General features: G+C 45.8%; 1 protein-coding gene across 7 annotated transcripts in view; it reads left to right on the top strand.

Annotated features, from left to right (window-relative positions):
- Nucleotides 1-20,123, top strand: part of LOC138481148 (zinc finger protein 250-like) — a 729,359-nt gene that overhangs the window by 10,714 nt on the left and 698,522 nt on the right. For 2 of the 7 annotated variants that reach the window (XM_069613086.1, XM_069613082.1), the window contains exon 2: nucleotides 7,609-7,868. The exons of the other annotated variants lie outside the window; for them this stretch is intronic. In XM_069613086.1, the coding sequence (XP_069469187.1) occupies nucleotides 7,752-7,868 (117 nt within the window). In that variant the 5' untranslated portion in view covers nucleotides 7,609-7,751. The remainder of the gene's footprint in view (nucleotides 1-7,608; nucleotides 7,869-20,123) is intronic. 7 annotated transcript variants of the gene reach the window in all.

Raw genomic sequence — 20,123 nt, 5'->3', positions numbered from 1 at the left:
GGTGCGCTTGCTGAGGCAGTATATGCAGTTCCAAAATCCAAAATGTACTTTAAATGGGCCTCCAGCTGCCCCAGCTATAACACCACAAGGCCTCCCCTGGTCCTCTCTGCAAAGTGCTGACTTCAAAGCCTGGGTAGGGCCCCTTCCGCCACGTTCCCCTACTCGTCAACATCACTCTGCTCAAAGCTGGTGATCACTGCCTGCTGATCACTGCCTGCACTGGCCAGCCTCTGCCTGCTTTCACCCTTTCCTTGGGCCAGGTCGCTCGCTGACATGTGATGGTTCTCTCCCAAAGGGGGCCTAGGAGAAGTCGAGCATCTCATGGTCGCCACCTTCCTGCCTCTTCGCTGTGCGGCCCCTCCCGGGCCTCTTGGCCGCTCTGGGTGCTCTTCTCCACTGCGCAGCTCTTAGCAGTGGGCTATGGGTATGGCCCCTCCGGATCCTCTTGATCTCTCTGATGAGATGCTGCTTTTCTGGCGCGGTCCTGCCTCGATCTTCACGCTGGTGCTCGCCAGCAGGGGAGCCCCTGCTCCACGAATCCAACCCTGGTGGGCCTCCAATATCTCAGGCAGCTCCTTCCTGACGGGATCCTCCGCCGTCCGTCATCGGCTACTTTCCGCCAACCCGCCTCGCACCCTCACTGGATCCTCGGCCGCCCTGTGTCTCCCTGAGGGGTTCTTCTTGCTCGTGGTCTGCAGGCGTGTCTCTCAGCTTGACCTGCACTGGCCACGAGCGCAGTGCCCCTGCACCTCGGACACCGCGGAGTCAAAAGCCGCACACCCGCTTCTGCCGAAGTCCCTCAGCGATTCGAGCTGTTGGACTCCACCACCGCAGCCTACATTGATAAATCCTCGCCTGGGGAAGGCTCTTTTAATCTTTTATTGTCTTTGGCCTCGGGAGGGTGAGAGCTCCACAATCGTGCTGCTCTCCCCTTGGTGGCCATCTTAGAATTCCAATCACGATGCACTTTTTAATGAGTATCCATCATAGATGTCAGTACAAAATGCTATTATTTTTTAGAAAGTATAATATGTGCTTTTATGTGGCTGCACTGGCATTTTGGGGCACACATTCTAGCCATTATTTGCTATGGTATGCCCTTTATTACTGGGATTCTATGACAAAGCAAGCATGATGAGGCTTATGTTTCTAGACTGGCATTTAGGGCAGCCAGTCAAGCCATTTCTTACTGTGGCGTGGCTTTTATCACTGGGTATCAAGGTTAAAGCAAACATGATCAGAATTATTACGCATCTAGACTGGCCTGCATTGTGCAGCCAGTTTGGACAGGGTTTCTTGTTGTGACGACATTTTTAAAGGCAAAGCCAACAGGAGTGTGAGGCAGAGCCATAATGGGCAATATTTTCTTGTAGTATCATTACTGGCATTGTTATATTGAGTTGATTTGTACCGCGCCGCTATCACCCAGGGTCAGTCTCCAGGCGCTCGCGTGGATCTGCAAAAAAGTGGGGTGGGGAAAAGGGTTTGAGGATAGGTTCAGAACCAGGAGGCGTCTGTGAGTGTTTTGCATGTGGTCACTTGTGAGCGGCCTCATGCATTGTAACCGTATGGGTAAGATTCCATGCCTCGGGTGTGTGGTAGTGTTTTGTGTTGGTGTTAGTGTTGTGTGGTTATGATGGGTTGGTCGTGTGCACTGGTTAGATAGTGTTCATAAGGGATTCAGAGTCACAGGTGGTCGTAGCTGTAAGGTAGCCTGGCATCTTGGTGTGTTGTTGCATTTTAGATGGTATTGGGCTATGTGGATGGTCCATTCTGGATGTCGGCATAGTAATGTTCTCTGTATGTTTATGAGTGTGGCTAGTCCAAGATCTATTGTAATGGTGTCAGTTATGCAGGAGGAGCAGGAAGGGAAGAGGGTCAGTAAAGTCGGTCCATTAGTTGTGGTCTCTCTGGGGCGGCCCTTTGGATGCCGCTTCACTGTATCTAGCCAGGTTCCTGTTTGCGGTTCTTTGGCTCCTCTCGTCTCCTCTCCAGTTATTTGCCTGCAGTGTTGTTGCTGCTGGTGTCCCTTCTAGGTTGTCATTGTGTGCTGAATAGGCAGGTTCTGAGCAGTTAACTGAAGGTGATGTGGTATTCTGTGGTTCTAATTACTTTGGGCATGTTGTTCCAGGTGTTAGAAATTATACATGAGCGATGTTCTGACAAATTTCCTTTTTTTGTGGTGTTTTGCCTCTATTTGGAGGTTGTTGCTGGATCTTAGTTCCCTTCCTGGGCGATACTGGCTAATCTTGTCTTGGAGGTATTCTGCTCCTGTTTGTGCAATGGTTTGTGGGCGATGCAGAGTGCTTTGAATTTGATGTGCTTTTTTACTGGTAACCAGTGTAGGGTTTTCAGTGCTGGAGTGATGTGGTCTCTTCTGTTAGTCTTAGTAGGATCCTGGCTGCTGTATTTTACACCCTTTGGAGTTTCTTCGTGAGTCTTTCTGGCATTCCTAAGTGTAGAGGCTGTTTGCGTAGGTAATTCTTGTGGGTATCGGGGATCTGAGTAGTTGTAGGAGGAAGAAGCATTTTTCAGCGATTGCGTTGACTTGTGGTTCCTGTGATAGTCCGTTGTTCATGAGTATTCCTAGGTTGTTTACTACATTGGAAGTCTCTGGTTGCGTTCCCATGCCGATTGGCCAGTCCAATTGTGGGTTCCCTCTGTCGAACCCTCTGGGTGAGAGCATTATTTCCTTTTTTTCCAGGTTCAGTTTGAGGTTGTTCGTTGTCATCCAGTTGTATATGCCTGTGAGGCAGTTGTTGAGGGTTGTTATTTTGTTCCTGTGTTTGTTTTCAGAATCAGTTGTGTCATCTGCATCGTTCTAGGCGGTAAGTCCGTCGGATCAAATGATTTTCATCAGTGGGCACATGTAGGTGTTGAAAAGTAGAGGGGAGAGGCTGAAACCCTGTGGAACTCTTCAGCATATATTTGTGGTGTTTGAGGTGAACGGTGGTAGGTAGGTTCTTTCGGTTAGGTTGGTTAGGAACAAGGTAATCCACTTTAGTGCAGATTCCTGCATGCCACATTCTATCAATCTTTTTATTAGTGTTGCGTGGCTGATTGTGTCAAAAGCCGCTAAAATGTGCAATAGAAGGAGGGCCGGGTGTCGTCTGCGTTTATTTTACGGTCGTCCCATATCGATAGAAGTGCTGATTCTGTTTCTCTCATCGGTCTGAAGCCAACTTGTGATTGGTCGAGTGTTCCTTTTGTTTAGACGTGTTTAAGATAGATTTTGTAGACGTGGTTCTCCGGGATCTTCGCTATGTAGAATAGGTTGGTTATCGGTCTGTAGTTGCTTGGGTCTTCTGCGCTTTCTGACCTTTTTTATCAGTGGTTTGATGTATCCTGATTTGAAGGAGGACTGTACTATTCCTCTTTTGAGTGAAAGATTCATTAGGTTCTGGAAGCGTGTCCCTGGGGTTCTGTGGTTGAGGATTCCTTTGAAGACGTTCGGGGGGGGGAAGGGGTCCCTTGGAGATCCAGCAACGTTTGTGTCCTTGATCAGTGTGGTGAAAGCTTCCTGTGTGATCCTTGGTCAGCGTGGTGAACGCTTCCTCTGTGATTGGTTCTAGTCAGATGAGTTTTGCTTTAATCTGTGTTTCGTCTGATGTCTGTGGTCCAGTGGTTGTATTTGCCCCGGCTAGGTTGATAGTCTCCTGTATTGTGTCTATTTTTGCTCTCAGGTGGTTGGTGATTTTGTCACAAAGTGTTTGTGTAAGTGTGATGGAATCTTTGCAGGAAGAGGTTTTTTATCTCGGATTTTGAAGAGTTAATTCTGTGAATTGTTTGTCTATGTTTGTATCGGTCAGATCTCCTAGGTTGTCGTGGTGGGTTGATAGCATGGCAGCCTTGTCCGCTAGCTTTGTTGCAAATTTGGGGTTGTAAGAAGATGGTCTCTAGATCAGGAGGAATATGTTGGATTGTTGGTTAGTTCTATCTTGATTAGGAGGGATTCATAGTCTTCCACGTTGTTTGTGATGATTCAAGATGCTCGGGTGCGTTTTGTGTATAATTGCGATTCCGCCACCTCTTCGGTTTTCTCTGTTGGCGTATATTAATTTATAATGGTCGGGTATTGCTTCATTCGCGATGGCTTCATAGTTGTCTGATAGCCAGGTTTCTGTAAGGAAGAGCACGTTTGTGCCTCCTTCACTTAGGAGGTCATTGATTTCTGTTGAGTGTTTTGCCATGGATCTAACGTTGAGGAGGCTGCAGTGTAGTTTGCTTGATTTCCCTTTCGTGTTGTTGTTAGTATTGTTTGTTCTGACCGGTGTGTTGTTGGTTGGGTTTACGTTCCAGGTGGGTTTTTCCCGGTTCAGTCTTTTGGGTGGGGTGGTTCTTTGTTGGTCAGTCTCTATGTCGAGTAGACCGATGAGGTTTATGGTGTGGTTAGTTCGTTCTGGTTGGTAAATAGGGTAGCTACCCCTCTGTTGTTCCAGTCCTGTGATACAGGGGGTGTAGAGTGTGATGGATTCCAATTTGTTCCTTGTTCTGGTTGGGGTATTGTCAATGGTGGAGACCAGTTTGGTGTGGTTTATTAGCTGTCGTGTTCCGTTTGGTGTCCTAGTTGGGTCTGTATTTGTGACGCTTGTTGGCTGTAGGATCGTTGTTGCTGTGCTGTTTTTGTTTACCACATTGTCGTATGTGGGCAAGTAGCGAGCATTGTAGTCTGTCTTTGCTCTATTATGTGTATGTCTCCTTGGGCCATCTCAGATGTTTGTCGAGTTTTTTGGGGTTGTGGGATCATGCTGGTCGGTGCCTTCCTGAGTGATTTGGGATTTCTTATTATTTCTGTTGTCTTTTCTGGCTTCTTTGTCTTTCTTGTGGCAAGGAATGATGTGTGGGTTGTGTTCCTTAGTGAGCGTCCTCTTTCGATTGGTGTTTTTCCTGGTCTTTGGGTTTAGTCTTTGCTGTGTGTGGTTTGTTGTTGCTTGTATTTGGTAGGTTGTGGGTAGTTGAGACCTTGGTTGCTGGGATTTTGTGGTTCTGTTTAATTATTGCTTCTTTCTAAGATCCTATGTGTTTTTCTTTTGTTTTTTCTAACCTGGAGGTACTTTTGGTTATGGTTATTGATTAATGGATTTTGCGCAAAGCAAACATGAATACTGTGTGAAGGGGTACATTTGTATACTGGCATATATTGGGGCAGTCATGTTAGGGAGAATTCGTGCTAATTCCCTTGAACCTTAGAGACCCCCCCAGCTCTTTTGCTGGACTGTAGAACTTCTTAATTGTAACCCTGAAGTGAATGGGATCTTTTTCCCCACTCGTTCATGTGTTTTGACCCGAATTGGATTATGTGTTTTCACTATTTTGGGAGTCTGACAAACTCCATAGGCATCTACTTTTTGTATGGTGACACACAGCACCTTCAGTGCAGTGTCACTGAGAAATCCTTTAGATTTCTCATAAGGTTTAAAATACCTTTTCTTGTGTGAACTATTGTTCCCAAGAATAGTAAAGTGAAATTGACTTTACTTTTTCTCTTTGTGGGTCCAGCACACACCATCTTATGTAGACTGCTGAGGGGCTACCTACTAGCCCCTGTCCTACATTCTCATGTAACATTTTTATGTTATCCTCCCTACTTTAAATGACTGGTGACAGTGGTTTAATTTGTCCTACCATTGTGCTTTTCTACCGTAGGCTGAACCCTCAGCTGCAGTATAGCACCCATGGGCGACCATTTTATCAAAATGGCCCCTTTCTTCTTTTTTCGCCATTTTCTCTTTGTGAGGTCTTTCTTGAGTTTTACTCTGTGTGTCGAAACAGATTGGAGCCCTTTGTCTTTGGCTGGCTTCAGCCCTGAAGCCCCGCCTCTGGCGGCTCCAGTGTGTCTGGAAGGACAGGATGTGAGGGAGGCTCCGAAAACTCCCCTGTCCTTTGTCTCTACTAATGCCTGAATGCAACCAGTCCTGAATGGTCAGGACAGCCACCCTGCTGTGTGTTTGACAGCCTAGGCTGGCATGAATGGGTGAAACCTGCTTAAAAGACGAGGGTTTTGGGACTAGAGGCAGAGTCAACCACTGGGATAAACACCCGACGAAGAAACCGTGAACAAAGCTTGCTGCATCCTCCTGGACCTTAGAATTGTCCGGTGAAACCATGCTGCTGTGCTGAAACTCATTTTTCAATTTGACAGAGAAGCTCCGGAATGGACGACTTCTCCCCTTGGGTTAGTGGGACCAACTAACCCAGAGAGGAACTCCACTGGACCATCTTCCCTATCTGGCTGTACTTCTTCATTGCTGCAAGAACTAAGTGAATAAATTGAGCGCAATAACTAAATTCCTCTTTTTTTGTAAGGGGCAAGGGTATATGAGGAGTATACGATAGACACGAACAAAGGTATACCACTTGCTACCCAACTTCCCAACACATTGTCAGAAGGATGCGAATTCTTGTAAGTGATTATTATATACACTTAATGGCATGAATCACGTGAACATAGGTGTTTAGCAAAAAGAACAATTTTAATACATTTTCAAATTGTTAAAAACGACCATCTGTCAAGCTCATATACCGATGATCTGGCTAAAAGACAACTCACAGATACAGAAATCATAATAAATAAGCGTTCTTTCAACATATTTAAAGATTATAGTCAAGATCTCAGTCTTGTACGTTTTCTCCGATGTATTGAAAACAACCACTTAAAAGAGTCAAACTTTACAATTATTCAGTCTGGCAATTGTGATGTTAGTATCAAAAGTGATTTTTGGAAAACATGACATCCTTTCTAATATCATGGCACGTCTACACCGATTTGTGTTTCGGGAGAGAGACAAACGCTACAACTGACATATCTTGGTATGGAAAGTGTGGTCTATCCCCTTCTTCAGGACGCTGTTATTTTTTCAGAGAAACAGTCAGTAATGTGATCAGCATGTACTGCCTACAAACATAAACAAATACAAATAAACAAACTGTTAAAAGCCTATAGTTCAAGTGACCGTGATTGTTTACAAAGCAATTCAAGAGTTCGGCACCCTACTGACCTGCTACTTTCGTAGCTTCCTTCGCCTGTTTATTTTCCACACGATAGCAAAACTCTGATACGCTATGAATCCACCGCCAAGTAAGTTACATTGCCTACTGATCGACACAGATGCCCATTTTACTGCCCTGATGGCGCCCTAATTTACTTTTTGATCATCCAAAGGTTTTGAACACTGAAATTGCCGCCACATATAGGCGAAAACACACCGCATCCGCCGGACTGAAACTAAGACGTAGAGGTCACTCTAACCGGGCCGTGCATGCTCTTCAAGTAAGTGGGCATGTGAAAATAAAGGCTGGAATAAACATAGACCATAGGAGGGACATTGCTAAAATAACTCTGCTTCCTTCTCTCTTTCTTTCCTTCCCCCTATCCCTTGCCCCCCTTCTTTTTCTTGCATAAACAGCAGCACAGTTTTGCTATTGTGTGGAAAATAAACAGGCGATGTTCTGCCACCATACACACATGACAACTAGTACAGTGTACGAAGAAGTTCTACACACTTCATACCAATAAAAGGTAAACACTAAATCACTACTAGGTATATGATTTCAATAGGAGAAGGGAGAAAGTCTTTATAATCCTTTTTCCTATATATCATTTTACAGTACAGAATGAACTACTGAGGCAAAGTGATGATGCCGAATTCTGAATTTAGACTCCCACACTTAGAAACCACGAAGTGCTGCTGAACTGAAAAGAGCCTGCAGCTGCCGACGACCTCCCAAGTATCGCCACAGGAGCCCTACAGATGTCCTCCCTCTTGTCCCCACGACTGATGCTCAGGAACACGGGGGCTCAGGAACACAGTGTCTGCATCGCTGTAGCAGGACAGAAGCCAGCTGGATCACTCTTCTTCAAACCAGAGGTACTGTTTAGACTTGGGGTACTTACCTCACTGTCTTTTAGCCGTGCCTTTCTCAGTTGGGAATTGCAGTGGCTTACTTTTAGAGTTGATTCCAACTCGGTTTCCAGAGGAACAGCTTGTGACCCTACAAGTGATTTTCTAACAAACTCTCTAACTTTGTGCAAGACCTTTGATTCTAAGAAGTGCCTCAGCTCATAGACTGTTTCAAATTGACTTTGGCTGTACTGGCTCCCTGCAGACTCTTCTAACCTATTGACCTTGATATTGTTTGTCACTCGTAGGTGTTGACTTGTTTTAGACTGTTACTGCTGGGAAAGGCTTGTCTAGATTTCATTGGAAGATTTAGTTGTCCTCTCAGATACTGAGAACCTGTTTAACCTTTTTTCTTTCCTTAAACCTTTCCTTTCTGCAACCTCAGAACCTGCAAAGTATAACTAGTGTGATATATAAATGCCATTACTGTCCTTGTGATTGAAGTCACCCCAGGGTGTAGGAATTGTTTAATAAGCATATCCAAAGATTATCCACTAACTTGCTCTGATTGTGAAAAGTGATTTTAAAGTATATTTACATTGTTACATGAATTGCCTTTCTACAAAAAGGTTATTTAAAAATTGATGTTAATTAAATAAATAGCTATTTATAACTGAAACCTTAAGTGTTACTTGGCTACTTGTATCTCAGATTTCAATTGTACAGCTCACATTTATCCATCTTGAGATATGCCTGGCTGCTCAGCCACATTGCCAACCTGTGTAGTACAGACCTATACCAAAAGATGGGTTACCTAATACCAAGCAGATAAGTGTTGTGTAGTCTCACACAGTGGGCCTACACCAATTCATACCTAACAAGTCAGCATAGAAATGTATTTATTGTCAGTGTGCTAGGTTCCTGCTTCTGACTGGGATGACAAATGATTCTCACCCAGGGGTGCATGGTATGTTTAGGCCTCTTTCTTCCACTTTAGCCCAACATAGTCTCAAGCTTTACCCATGCCACATTGTGGATTGTGAGGGTGCTGGCTGTCTGCTTTTGACTGGGATGGCAAAGGATTCTCACCCAGGGGGTGCATGCTATTTTTAGGTCTCTGGCCCCCACTTTGGCCCAACATAGTCTCAAGCTTTACCCTTGCCACAGTAGGTGGTCTTTCAGCATAAGTGCAACTAAGGAAAAGCGGAATGACAATCTGTATTGGTCCGCATATCATCCTACAAACTCTGATGTTCTGAAGTAATCAGTAAGTCATCGCCAAATCATCAAGAACAAAAATGTCTCATGGCAATGCTCTTGAAGTAATCGGCAGGTCATCCCAGAATTATTCCCAAATTATCAGGAACAAAAGTGGAATCTCTTGAAGTGATCAGCAAGTCATCCTAAAAGCATTAGGAACAAAGAGTTTTCTAAAATAGGGATGATGTTAGCATATTCATTAAGTCATCCTAAGCTCATCCCCATATCATCACCCACCCTTCTGAGATAGTTTCTGATGACTTTAACAGCGTGATGACGTCTGATGATGTGGGAATGATTGCTAGTGTAGGTTGATGACCATCAGATGACCCCAGGATGGTCTCTAAAGTCATCCTTTTAGACCTGGGTGCATTGATGTTGGTAGCGACCCCAGACTGTCGCACCAGAGCAGGTCTCACCTGGGCATGCTTTCTTCTGTGTGTATAATGCAGCATCTTAGTGCCGGAGTAACGTACGCCGCTTCCTCTCCTTGAACCTCGCTATTTGTACAGCTCTTTAATTTTGTTTGACAGTCAGTATGGCAGCATCTAGGGATTTTTCAAGAAATCCTGCTCCTTCATCCCCTCAGTATATCAACTTTCGCATACCTGAAAACATTTGCTCCTGTTGTCGCCATTTTGACACTCTGAGACAGCGATTCCGAGGCAATAGGTGCTTAGCACTTACTGTTGGTAGCATAAACCTCTTTATTCAGGACAGTTTCTTCTGGGCTACATGTTCGAAATAGAATCCACTTTGTGGTTCCTATACTAAGTCAATTACCTCACTTTGTCTTTTTTAAAATCTTTGGTGTGATAATTCTAGTTAATGCCTTTGGGGATATTTGTTTGAATCACCTTCTTTGAATAATACAGCCTTATACACTGAGGGAGGGATCATTATCGTGGGGTAATGGGGAAGGGTTGTTATCCCAAGTGATAATGACTTCTCCCGAGGTCCATAGGGCTATTGGCACACAGTGTTAGTAGTAGGACTATTGGCACACAGTGGCAGTAGAAATGGATGTTTTGGAGTTTTCGTGGTGAAATTAAAAATGGTGCTTTAAAGATGAGTAAAGTAAATAGACAAACTTGATCAATTTAAACGTGCTTTTATTTTGCAGTATTTAAATAACATGGTTGTCTTCATAAGTTAAGCATTTTAATTGCAACTTCATTGAACTGGAACCGGTTTAACATGAGCAAGCATTATGTGTCATGTAAAAGTACATGGTTTCCCTACAAGAAGGTGAAAGCATTTTCCAATGTTTTATCTTTCTCTTTCGTGTGTTAAATAGTATGTTGCAGCAAAAAAGGTTCTCCCATCGAGGGATTGTCTTTTTGAAACACAATCTTGTCTGGAAATTGCATGGTTGTTTCCCTGTGTGCTTCCAAAGACAGACTGTTGAAAATGCAGTCAATACCAGTAGGTATTGACTAAACTCTAAACATTTTGATTGGCTTAGAGGAGGTACATTTTAATTTCCATGTGCTAATAGGGGGTACTTGTTAAGGTAGCTGGACCTGTTTTCCTTGGCTCTGTAAACAGATTTTCATTTTGTTGGATGCTTTTGTTTCTTGGTTTTCTACTTCTGTTAACTTGCTGGGGGTTATTGGGGGTTCTCCTGTAATCTTGGTGCTCTCTGGTCCTCTTATCCATGCTGCCTACGAGTAACTGCTTTGACCCCTGCCTTTCGCCCTGACTGTGTACTATCTGCCATTCCATTTCCAATTTTATTAAAGCACTTTTGGTTCAGAGCCTTTTGTGTCAAGGTACAACCCCCCTCCAACCTCCATTAAATATATATATTGATAACACCTAAGAGACTACAACAGTAGATAAAACGTCTGTATATACAAAGGAGGAAGGGCTTTTGTTGGTGGCGGGCAAGTGGGGACTGGGTAGGCGGAGAGTGAGTTTAAACACCCGAACACCTGTCATTATTTAGTGTCCTATCTCTTTCATTGATCAGCTAACTAAGTTTTCGTTTGCATACATGGACAATGCTTCTCTTAAACGTAGTTACCTTGAATCTTGTTTTGGGGTTTTGGTGTATGAGTAGGAAACGCATCATTTCTTCCAACTTTATCTAATGTCCTCATACGTTCATTTTGTCCTGGGACCACCTGCTGCAATTTGGGTTGCACGAACATGTCCGTTTTTGGTTTAGCTCATTTAATTCTGGTCTCTGCCACTTGAATAATGTTGAACCTGGCACACAAGATCAGCATTGTGCCTTCTCCTGATGTTAGTGTGACCAGGTAGGCTTGTGTGTTACAATCTGGGTCAAAATGTCTGCTTCTAAGGTATTGAGGGAAGGACTTTTAGCCTACTTTGTTGTTACAGCTCCTTTCAGAATTGCAACATTGCCTTTAATTTGTTATTTAGGATGCTTTTATTTGATTGTATCGAGTTGTTGTCATCCATTACCTCGATCAAGCCCACCAGTTTTGCTTTTCTTAATAGCAGATTTCATCTGCCACCCTACACAAGCATCTTAAGGGAAGGTTATACATCCTGGTGTACAGAAGGTGTTTGATGTCTTCACACTCGTATGGAACCCCATGGGGTCCAGAGATTGCTAACTATCCAGTGGCATAATCTCTGATTATTGCCCAACACCAGGATACTGACAAGTGCAAGACCCAGTTCGGTACTAATTTGACGCCCATTCATAGCTAAATGAACACCAGCCATTTGAGGCCACTGCTTGGACCTGGCTGTTAGCCATGCTGATGGTGCCAACCTGCGAGAACCAGTTGCTATAACTGAAGATGAAGGCAAAGGTTCTAAGGAAGGAACCACAAGCACTCCTACTCCTGTTTCTAAAGCAAGAAATGTGTTAGCCCTGCCACCACTAGAATGATAGAACAGCATTCGAAAGAAGTGCTGTGATATCTGCCATTGCCTTGTGGCATACATGTTAAAGCGTAAAGTGAAAAAAAGAAGAATGCTGGACCAATAAAGGGCACGCCCCTGCACGCTCACACCAGGAAAAATACAGCTGCTAGGAAAAAAGACCCAAGACACGCTTGCAAGGATAACAAGTATTTATTTCTCCAAAATACAAATGCATTAGCAAAGAACTTTGCTGGTGCCGAGCGCTCTGAGCTCCGTAGGGACATGCAGCACATTATAAGCACAAATAACGTCGATAATGACTTATATATGCTACAATCCTAACTGGACGAGCTCTACACATATAGGGCCTGCTCCATATGGGAGGATTATGTGGACTCTGTGAGTCCTGGCTGGAGTGGGGGTGACGTTCTCGCTTATGCAAGGGGGTCTAATACTAACACACAAAAGGATGTTCGCCGCAATGGCCTACTTCTAAGATGGCTGCCGCTTGCCGAGATGGCATTGCACCCGTATCTAGCATGTAGCTTGTAATATATGCACCAAGGTGATTGCGCACCCTCTGTTATGTGCACCCCTGCTCCCTAGATGTGCTCTTAGCGTTTATTTCTCATTCGGTATCGCTTAGGGGGTGTGGGAAGACCATCTCTCCTTCCCAATAACACTTACAATAATGGCCCCAATTTTCTCTAAAAACTTTAATGTTAATGAACTTGGTCAATATACTACACATTTATCCAGTAATTACTTCATAACTTCAATTTTACTATCAGAACCAGGTGTACCCTTAGTTTTCACATAAAGTACAGGTGTTCAAAACACAATTCTAGGTAAAATATCTTTAACACACAAGCTGCGTTTTCTGCTGATCAAGCAACGGCCACTTGCTGGATCAGTTACCTCATAAGAGATTCCATGAGTTAGGCTACACAAGTTCTTTCACAGTCAAGCCATCTTCTCCAACGTTATGAGGAGTTGAGCTTCAATTGCAGTGCACGTTTGAAGCCAAAAGTTGCAGACTGTAGAGAGAATGAAGTTATCTCTCCAGCAGGGGACTTGTAATCTGATATCGGATATACATCGATTTTAAGCATTGCATACGTTCCACCACTTGAAAAGATTCTAAAAAAGTTAGCCAGTTACTGTACAAGCTTATGAGAAGTCACAAACGACCCAATGCAGGATAACTGAGCCAAATCCCCCAAAAACTGCCACTCCCATTGTCTGTGAGCCCTATCCGCTACCAAGGCCACAACTCCACACCATCCAGAACTACTTGATATTTACTGCGGAAAATACCTAAAAACGACTGCCTGTGTAGACTACTACAGAAACATAACATTTAGCATAGAAAGGGACTGTATACATGTGAAATGGTGTGTAATTAAGTATATATGTATTGCAAAGAAAAAGGCAATAATGAGAAATACTGACATTATGGTAGACAGTCACAAAACAAGACATCTTGTATATAACATAACTATAAAACTAATATAATTGTGTGACAAATTGACTTTTGCCCTTGTGGGCGTGGCTAACTAGCCATGGACTAGGACGTCCTTTGTGCTGAGCTCCTGTGGATCCGACATCTATCCGACGAATTACGCTTGAAAACTGACACAAGTGCCTGGAAATTGAAAAGACAAGCGTCGGAACATATGCACTACAGAAATCCTGAAGAGTGAGTCATTCGTGCCAGCGGATTGAAAGATAAACAGACTTTGGTGGGAACAGCCGTTTGGATATTTTGTTGCCAAGATGGCAGAGAACAAAGGAAGGGTTCGCGCAGTCTGAGAGTGAAACGAAACCTTCGACTGCACGGAGCGAGATGCAGATGGCTGCCAAGGATTAAACATTGCCCTCCTGCGTGGAACCGTGGTGGCAGATCAGCGCTCCCGGGTCCGAATAATTGTAGCGGTTGGAGATTGCTACAGAGATAATAAACGAGGTCCGGAAGCCAAGGCGGCTCTCGACCATGTACATGAGCAGCTGAATCCCGCCGTATCGAAAGAAGCGAGAAGACGCCAGCATCAAGATTATCCCTAAATGCCGAGACTACGAGATCTCGCTCCTGAGATGTGATACATGTATCACGAGCGAACGGAAATAATAACTGTGGGCGCGGAATGCAACCGCGGTTCCCAGCCGCTCGTGAAGGCTGCGGGCTTGAAAGTTTGTAACGATAGGATCGGGCAGTGGAACATTGACTGAGAGCTGTGGGAGTCTGTGGGAAGTGAAGCCCTAAGTGCGGCCGATGTCAGCCGACTACATTGGCATGAGGCACACAACGCGGTCTCCCGAAATGAAGGCAAACAGTGGGTGGTACCAAATCCAACACACGAACTAAAGGAAAGGCGCGTTTGGGAGCGGTTTGCCCCTTGCTGGTGCAGCTAAAGGTCCTAGTCTCAGCGGGAGCACACCAGGCGTGTGTGCAAGAGTAACCGTGCCCTGCAACACGTTAAGCTGTTCTTACGGTGAACATGCACTGTGACCCGCGGTGCGGGTAGGAAGCGCCGGGGGCGGGCGTCGCCAGCCAAGGACACCGTGATCAGGCCCCGCTGAGCCGACTTACACAAGGAAGGCTGCCGTTGCACGATCAGCACAGAAACAGGCCCGCGAGCGCTCATTAATATATGAGCGAGCTGGAAGGTACATAAAGCCCATAGCAAGTGACTGTGAACAAAAATCCGACGTGCGCATAATATTATAATTACAGGGACCAACCTGGGAGGCTGCAGGCGACCTGTGAAGCAAAGTACTATTATACCCCCTAATGTTGTACAAGGTGGCTACATAAGGAAAACCAACAGGCAATAAGCGAGTCTACTTACCATAACTTTGGAGTGCCACCCAACTCTGCTCATGTTACATGTGCCCAGGCAACCTGACCACAGAAGGAGGAGTTAATAGGAACATATGCCACTAAAAGTTGTATGTGAAAATAAAACGTGGGAGGGCACAATCTATCCGAAAAACAATTTCATGCGCCATAACCAGTGAACTGAATGAACAGGCCCCAATGGAAGCGCCATTGCGTCTCTGGTAACAATGAGGGACGATTAATGGGAGCCGTTTGTACTATGGAGGGCTGGGATGACCAGTGGGCCTATGAGAAGCACAAGAAGTGAACAGTGGTCGTCACCAAGCAAAGCAAGGCATGCACCGTGGGATAAAGCGGCCTGGGACATAGTCAGTGGTGCGTTGCACGTAAGGAGCCTGGAGGCTAGGTGACTACACCAAGGGGTGGCGTGGTCTCTAGGATGCAGTGAGACGTTTGATACGTGGGAGGGCACAACCCACTCTGAACTTGGAGCTCAGCATACATAAGCTAACGCCAGGGCTCCTTTAGGACGGCTGCCCCATACCCGGGGAGGTACACTGGTGCCGAGCTTATATAGAAAAGCAGGATTGCACATCTGAGGCCAGTCAACCTCGGGTGCATAACTGAGGCTGCAAGATGATGGGGCGAGGGGCTGTGAGTAAAAACAAGAATAAGCAATCCGCGATGGAAGCATTCGCCAAAACACAACAATCTCCAGCGGTCATAAAGTCCAAAGACTTGAAAGCACCGGGGGAGAACGCTGCAGCGACTGACAATCATCAGATACTAGCGGCCATAACCGAGCTGCGAGACTCATGGGGGACAGCGATGTCCGACCTGCGCACTTCCCTGGAGGCTAAAATAGACGCAGTAGGCATAGAAGTTACCCCGCTGAGGCAAGACGTCAGGGGGCTGGCGGAGAGTACGAGCAGCTTGGAAAGTGCAGTGAAAATCAACACGGACACCAGCGCTAGCAACGTAAAGGAGATCCACGTACTCAAACAACAGGTAGCTAATCTGGAGACTTGGGCGGAGGAGGCAGAAGGGAGAGCGAGGAGGAACAATATCCGTGTGGTAGGAATGCCGGAGGGAGAGGAAGGACAGGACCCGACAGACTACTTTGAGAATCTACTCTTACAAGAAATAGGGGCTGAAAAACTCTTGCAGGGGTTTGCGGTGGAGCACACACACAGAGCCCTTATGAGGAAGCCTAGGCCTGGGGCCCCTCCCCGAGCGATCATCGCCAAAATACTGAATTATAAAGATCGCGAGAAGATACTGGAGTACTTTCGAAAAGGAGGGACAATTGAAAGGGCTTCGAGCACCGTCACGGCGTATCCTGACTATACAATGTTGGTTCAGAGGCAACGGTACAGCTATGTGACAATCAAAAGGAGGCTATGTGCGGCTGGCATAAAATACATGCTTCTGTACCCTGTGAGATTAAAGGTGGTGCACAAGAGCAAAATGCATTTCTTTGATTCTCCAGAAGAAGCAACAACATGGCTGGACCTGCAGGGTTTCCCGGAACAAGACTCTGAGCAGGCGCAAGAGGAACACGATAAATGACTGGTACACTGTATGCATACTTATAAGGCGCAACGCGAGCACCTTTGTGGTGCATAGATGAAGATTGATACTGTTGGGTGTGACTAAATATGGCTAACATTTTGTTAAGATACCACTGTCTCGAATGAACTTTATGGACCGGAATATAGCAATAAGTAAACATGCGTAAATTGGGTAGCTATGTGTAGTTAAACTGAAGCGAATAGGAGCGGCAAGGTGAAGCACCCTACCCCCCGAATTTTAGTTGTAGTAGTAGGAGGCTAGCCACTAGGGCGGCCTCACCCTGCGGAGCTTCGAGTACAGGCAAAGTCCGGAAAGGGCTAGATGCGGGGGAGCCTGAGATCCAGGGATGGAGCTGGGCAACAGTTAAGGGGAGTGATGTTGGGGCAGGGATGGGAGGCGGGAGGGGGGATTAATGGGGAGTTTGGGGTGTTTTTGGTTAAGGGGAGTTTAAAATTGAGTAACAAGTCTGTGCGGATTGGAATGGAACTTAGAGGCAGACTGCACCTGTGGGAGGTGGAATGGAATTCGAATAGGCCATGCGAGACCTTAAAATAGTCACATGGAATAGCTCAATAGCTACTTAAAGAGGAACAAAGTTATGTTGTACCTGCGTAGGCAAAAAATAGGTATTGCACTGTTGCAGGAAACCCACCTCACATGAGAGAGAATGGATAAGATAGCTGGGAAATGGAAGGGAGTGATGGTGGGCTCATCATACTCTGCTTATGCGAGAGGAGTGCTCATTTGGGTGGCGCCACATGTCCTTTTCCAGCGATTGCAAGTGATAGCTGAGACGGACAGGAGATTGGTTATATTGAGGGGACTGGTGGAAAACAGGGAGATAAGTATAGTCAATACGTACGCCCCGAACCAGAACACAGCGGCGTACTTTAGAACATTGTGTAATAATTTGAGCGAATGTGTGGGAAGCGCGATGATCTGGGGAGGGGACTTCAACTGCGTACTGAATCCAAGGGTGGACAGATCGGATGGGAAGATGGATAGACTGGCCCCTGCGGCCAAGGTGCTACAGGCATTGTTGATGGACTTTGGCTTGGAAGATGCATGGAGAGTGAGACAACCCCAGGAGAGACAATACTTGCACTATTCTGCCCCACAGCAGTTATCCACGAGGTTAGACTATGTCTTTACCTCGCCTGAAATGATAGCGGAGCCTGAAATGATAGCGGAGATCACGCAAATAGAGTACAAGGCTAGGGTCCTTTCGGACCACTCGCCTCTGATTCTTGAATGCCAATACTGCCCCCCGAGAGCGAGGATCTCGACATGGCGTCTACGAGCGGAAGCGCTGAGAGACCCCTTGTTTAGGGAGGATTTGAGGGAGGAGATTGTGAATTATTTTGAAACCAGCACTGGGAGTGTGGACTCGGCGGGAACACTATGGGAGGCCTTTAAAGTAGTGATGAGGGGAGTAGCCATAGCAAAATCCAGGGGCCTTCAAGGTGGGATTCTAGCTGACCTACGGGAGACGGAGGAGAAACTGGAGGAGTCTTTGAGGGGTGGGGATGATACAGCAGTGAAGGTGGAATTGACACTCAAGCTACAGCAAAAATGTGTAGAATACTGGGACAGATTATGTAACCTCAATTATAAAAAATATGTAGAGAGACAGCATGCGGGTGGTGATAAGCCGGGGAGACTTTTGGCGTGGTTATATAAGAGCGAAACTCCCAGAGTCACAATCAGGACCATAGAGAGAGAGGACGGTAGCGTAGCAGACACCAAGAGGGAGGCAATCAAGCATTTATGGACTATTATAGGGTATTATATGGAGATGACGGCGGAAGTAGTCGCGCTATGATGAGAGAAGCGTTGAAGGACATAGGCTTGCGAAAGATAAGTGAGGAAGAGAGAGAGGAACTAGATGCACCAATTACCTTAGAAGAGCTAGGGGAGGTGGTGAGGCAGATGCCTACTAGCAAGACCCCAGGGACCGATGGACTCCCAAGTGAGTTTTATAAAGTGTACATAGAAGAGGTCCTTCCCCCATTGCTAGAAATGCTAAACGAAGCATTTGAGACGGGATGCTTGCCCGAATCATTGAGATAGGCCGTCATAATACCGCTCCCCAAGCCTAACAAGCCTGGGCACAGCTGCGGCTCCTACAGACCCTTGCTGAATCAAGACAGCAGGATATTGACAGCTGTCCTAGCAAATAGACTGAAGAAGGTCATTAGCGAACTAATACACCCAGATCAGACGGGCTATGTCCCAAACAGAAATATTACCAATAATCATAGACGCTCTATAGAATTGTTGAGAGTGGTGGTGAAAATGATGAGGATATGGCGATTGTGTCTTTGGACGCAGTAAAGGCCTTTGATTCAGTTAAATGGCCATGGCTGCTTGCGGCCCTGGAGTATTATGGGTTAGGGCCTGGATATGTAAGGTGGGCAAAGATATTCTATAGCGAACCACTGGCTAGGGTTAAGGCAGGATCTGTGATATCCAGAAGATGGCAGCTCTGCAGGGGGACCAGGCAGGGATGTCCGTGGTCCCCAATGCTGTACATATTGCCCCTGGAACCTCTTGCAATATACTTGAGACACCAATATGACATCATAGGCATTGAGGTAAAGGGGGAGAGACATCTGATTTCCCTGTACGCTGATGACATGTTGCTGTACTTGCGATACCCAGAAGAAAATCTCCAGTACATTTTGGAAGTGATGGAGAGATTCGCTGGGTTGTCCGGTATAGCGGTGAACCCCCAGAAGTCCAGCATGTTCCCATTGGGGAGGTACATAGGGATCCCAGCGGAGCGATTGCCTATATTGCAGGTACCATGGGCGGTCAGTACGTTTCGGTATCTGGGGATCAACTTATACCATAATGTAGAAGAGGAGCATAGGTGCAACACTGAAGTAGCTATTACAAAAATTGAGAAATGCATGCAATTCTGGGCCAGGTTACCCTTAGCAATGATGGGCCGGGGAGCAATGCCAAAGATGGTGGTTCTGCCGAGACTTTTGCACTATTTTGGGAATATACCGTACCTAATCCCTAAGAAGTTCTTCACCAAACTGAATAGCATGTGTAGGGATTCTTTTTTGGCAAGGCATGCGAAATAGAGTGGCGTTATGGAAGCTACAGAATTTCCATGACAAGGGTGGGATAAAACTGCCCAATTATGAGGTGTATTATGTGGCAAGCCAATTGCAATACGTCGCCAAATGGCTTGCTGATGAGGAAACCTCGGAATCTAGGCTGTTTGGGTGAGATTGTGCTCCATTTTACTTGAAAGAAATGATGTGGGCACCCAGGGCGGAAATGATGGGGCGCCCTAAGATGCTGCTATTAGAGTGGAAGATATGGCGCAGGGCATGCCAGATGATGGAGAACCCGTCCCCATGCTCTCTGCAGGTGCCACTGGTTGTATTAACGGGGGCAGATGTGCAGCTAGGAATGACGATCAGGAGCCACTGGGAACCCGTTGGGGTGGCAACAATGGGGGACATCTGGCGGGAGGGCTCTAGTATTACTTTCAAGGAGCTGCAAGAAGAAACTGGGTTGCACGAGGGCCAGTACATTACATATTACAAAATGGTGCAGCAAATTAAGAGAATATGGCCTGAGACAGTGCTGGAGGAGGAACCAGATGCCACCATAGATGCGATATATGACATAGCAGAAGGGGGTCATGATATTTCCAGAATATATGAAATGTTGATGTCTAAAGTGGGGAAGGAAGTCACGCAGTTGAGGGTGGACTGGGAAATAGAAGTTGGTGCCCCAATGGAGGATGGGAT

This window comes from Ambystoma mexicanum, chromosome 5p (assembly GCF_040938575.1).
Source record: "Ambystoma mexicanum isolate Mex_15411 chromosome 5p, UKY_AmexF1_1, whole genome shotgun sequence".
In the NCBI taxonomy this organism is placed as follows: Eukaryota; Metazoa; Chordata; class Amphibia; order Caudata; family Ambystomatidae; genus Ambystoma; species Ambystoma mexicanum.
Note: the sequence above shows the minus strand (reverse complement) of the source record. Positions and strands in the feature narration are given on the sequence as shown.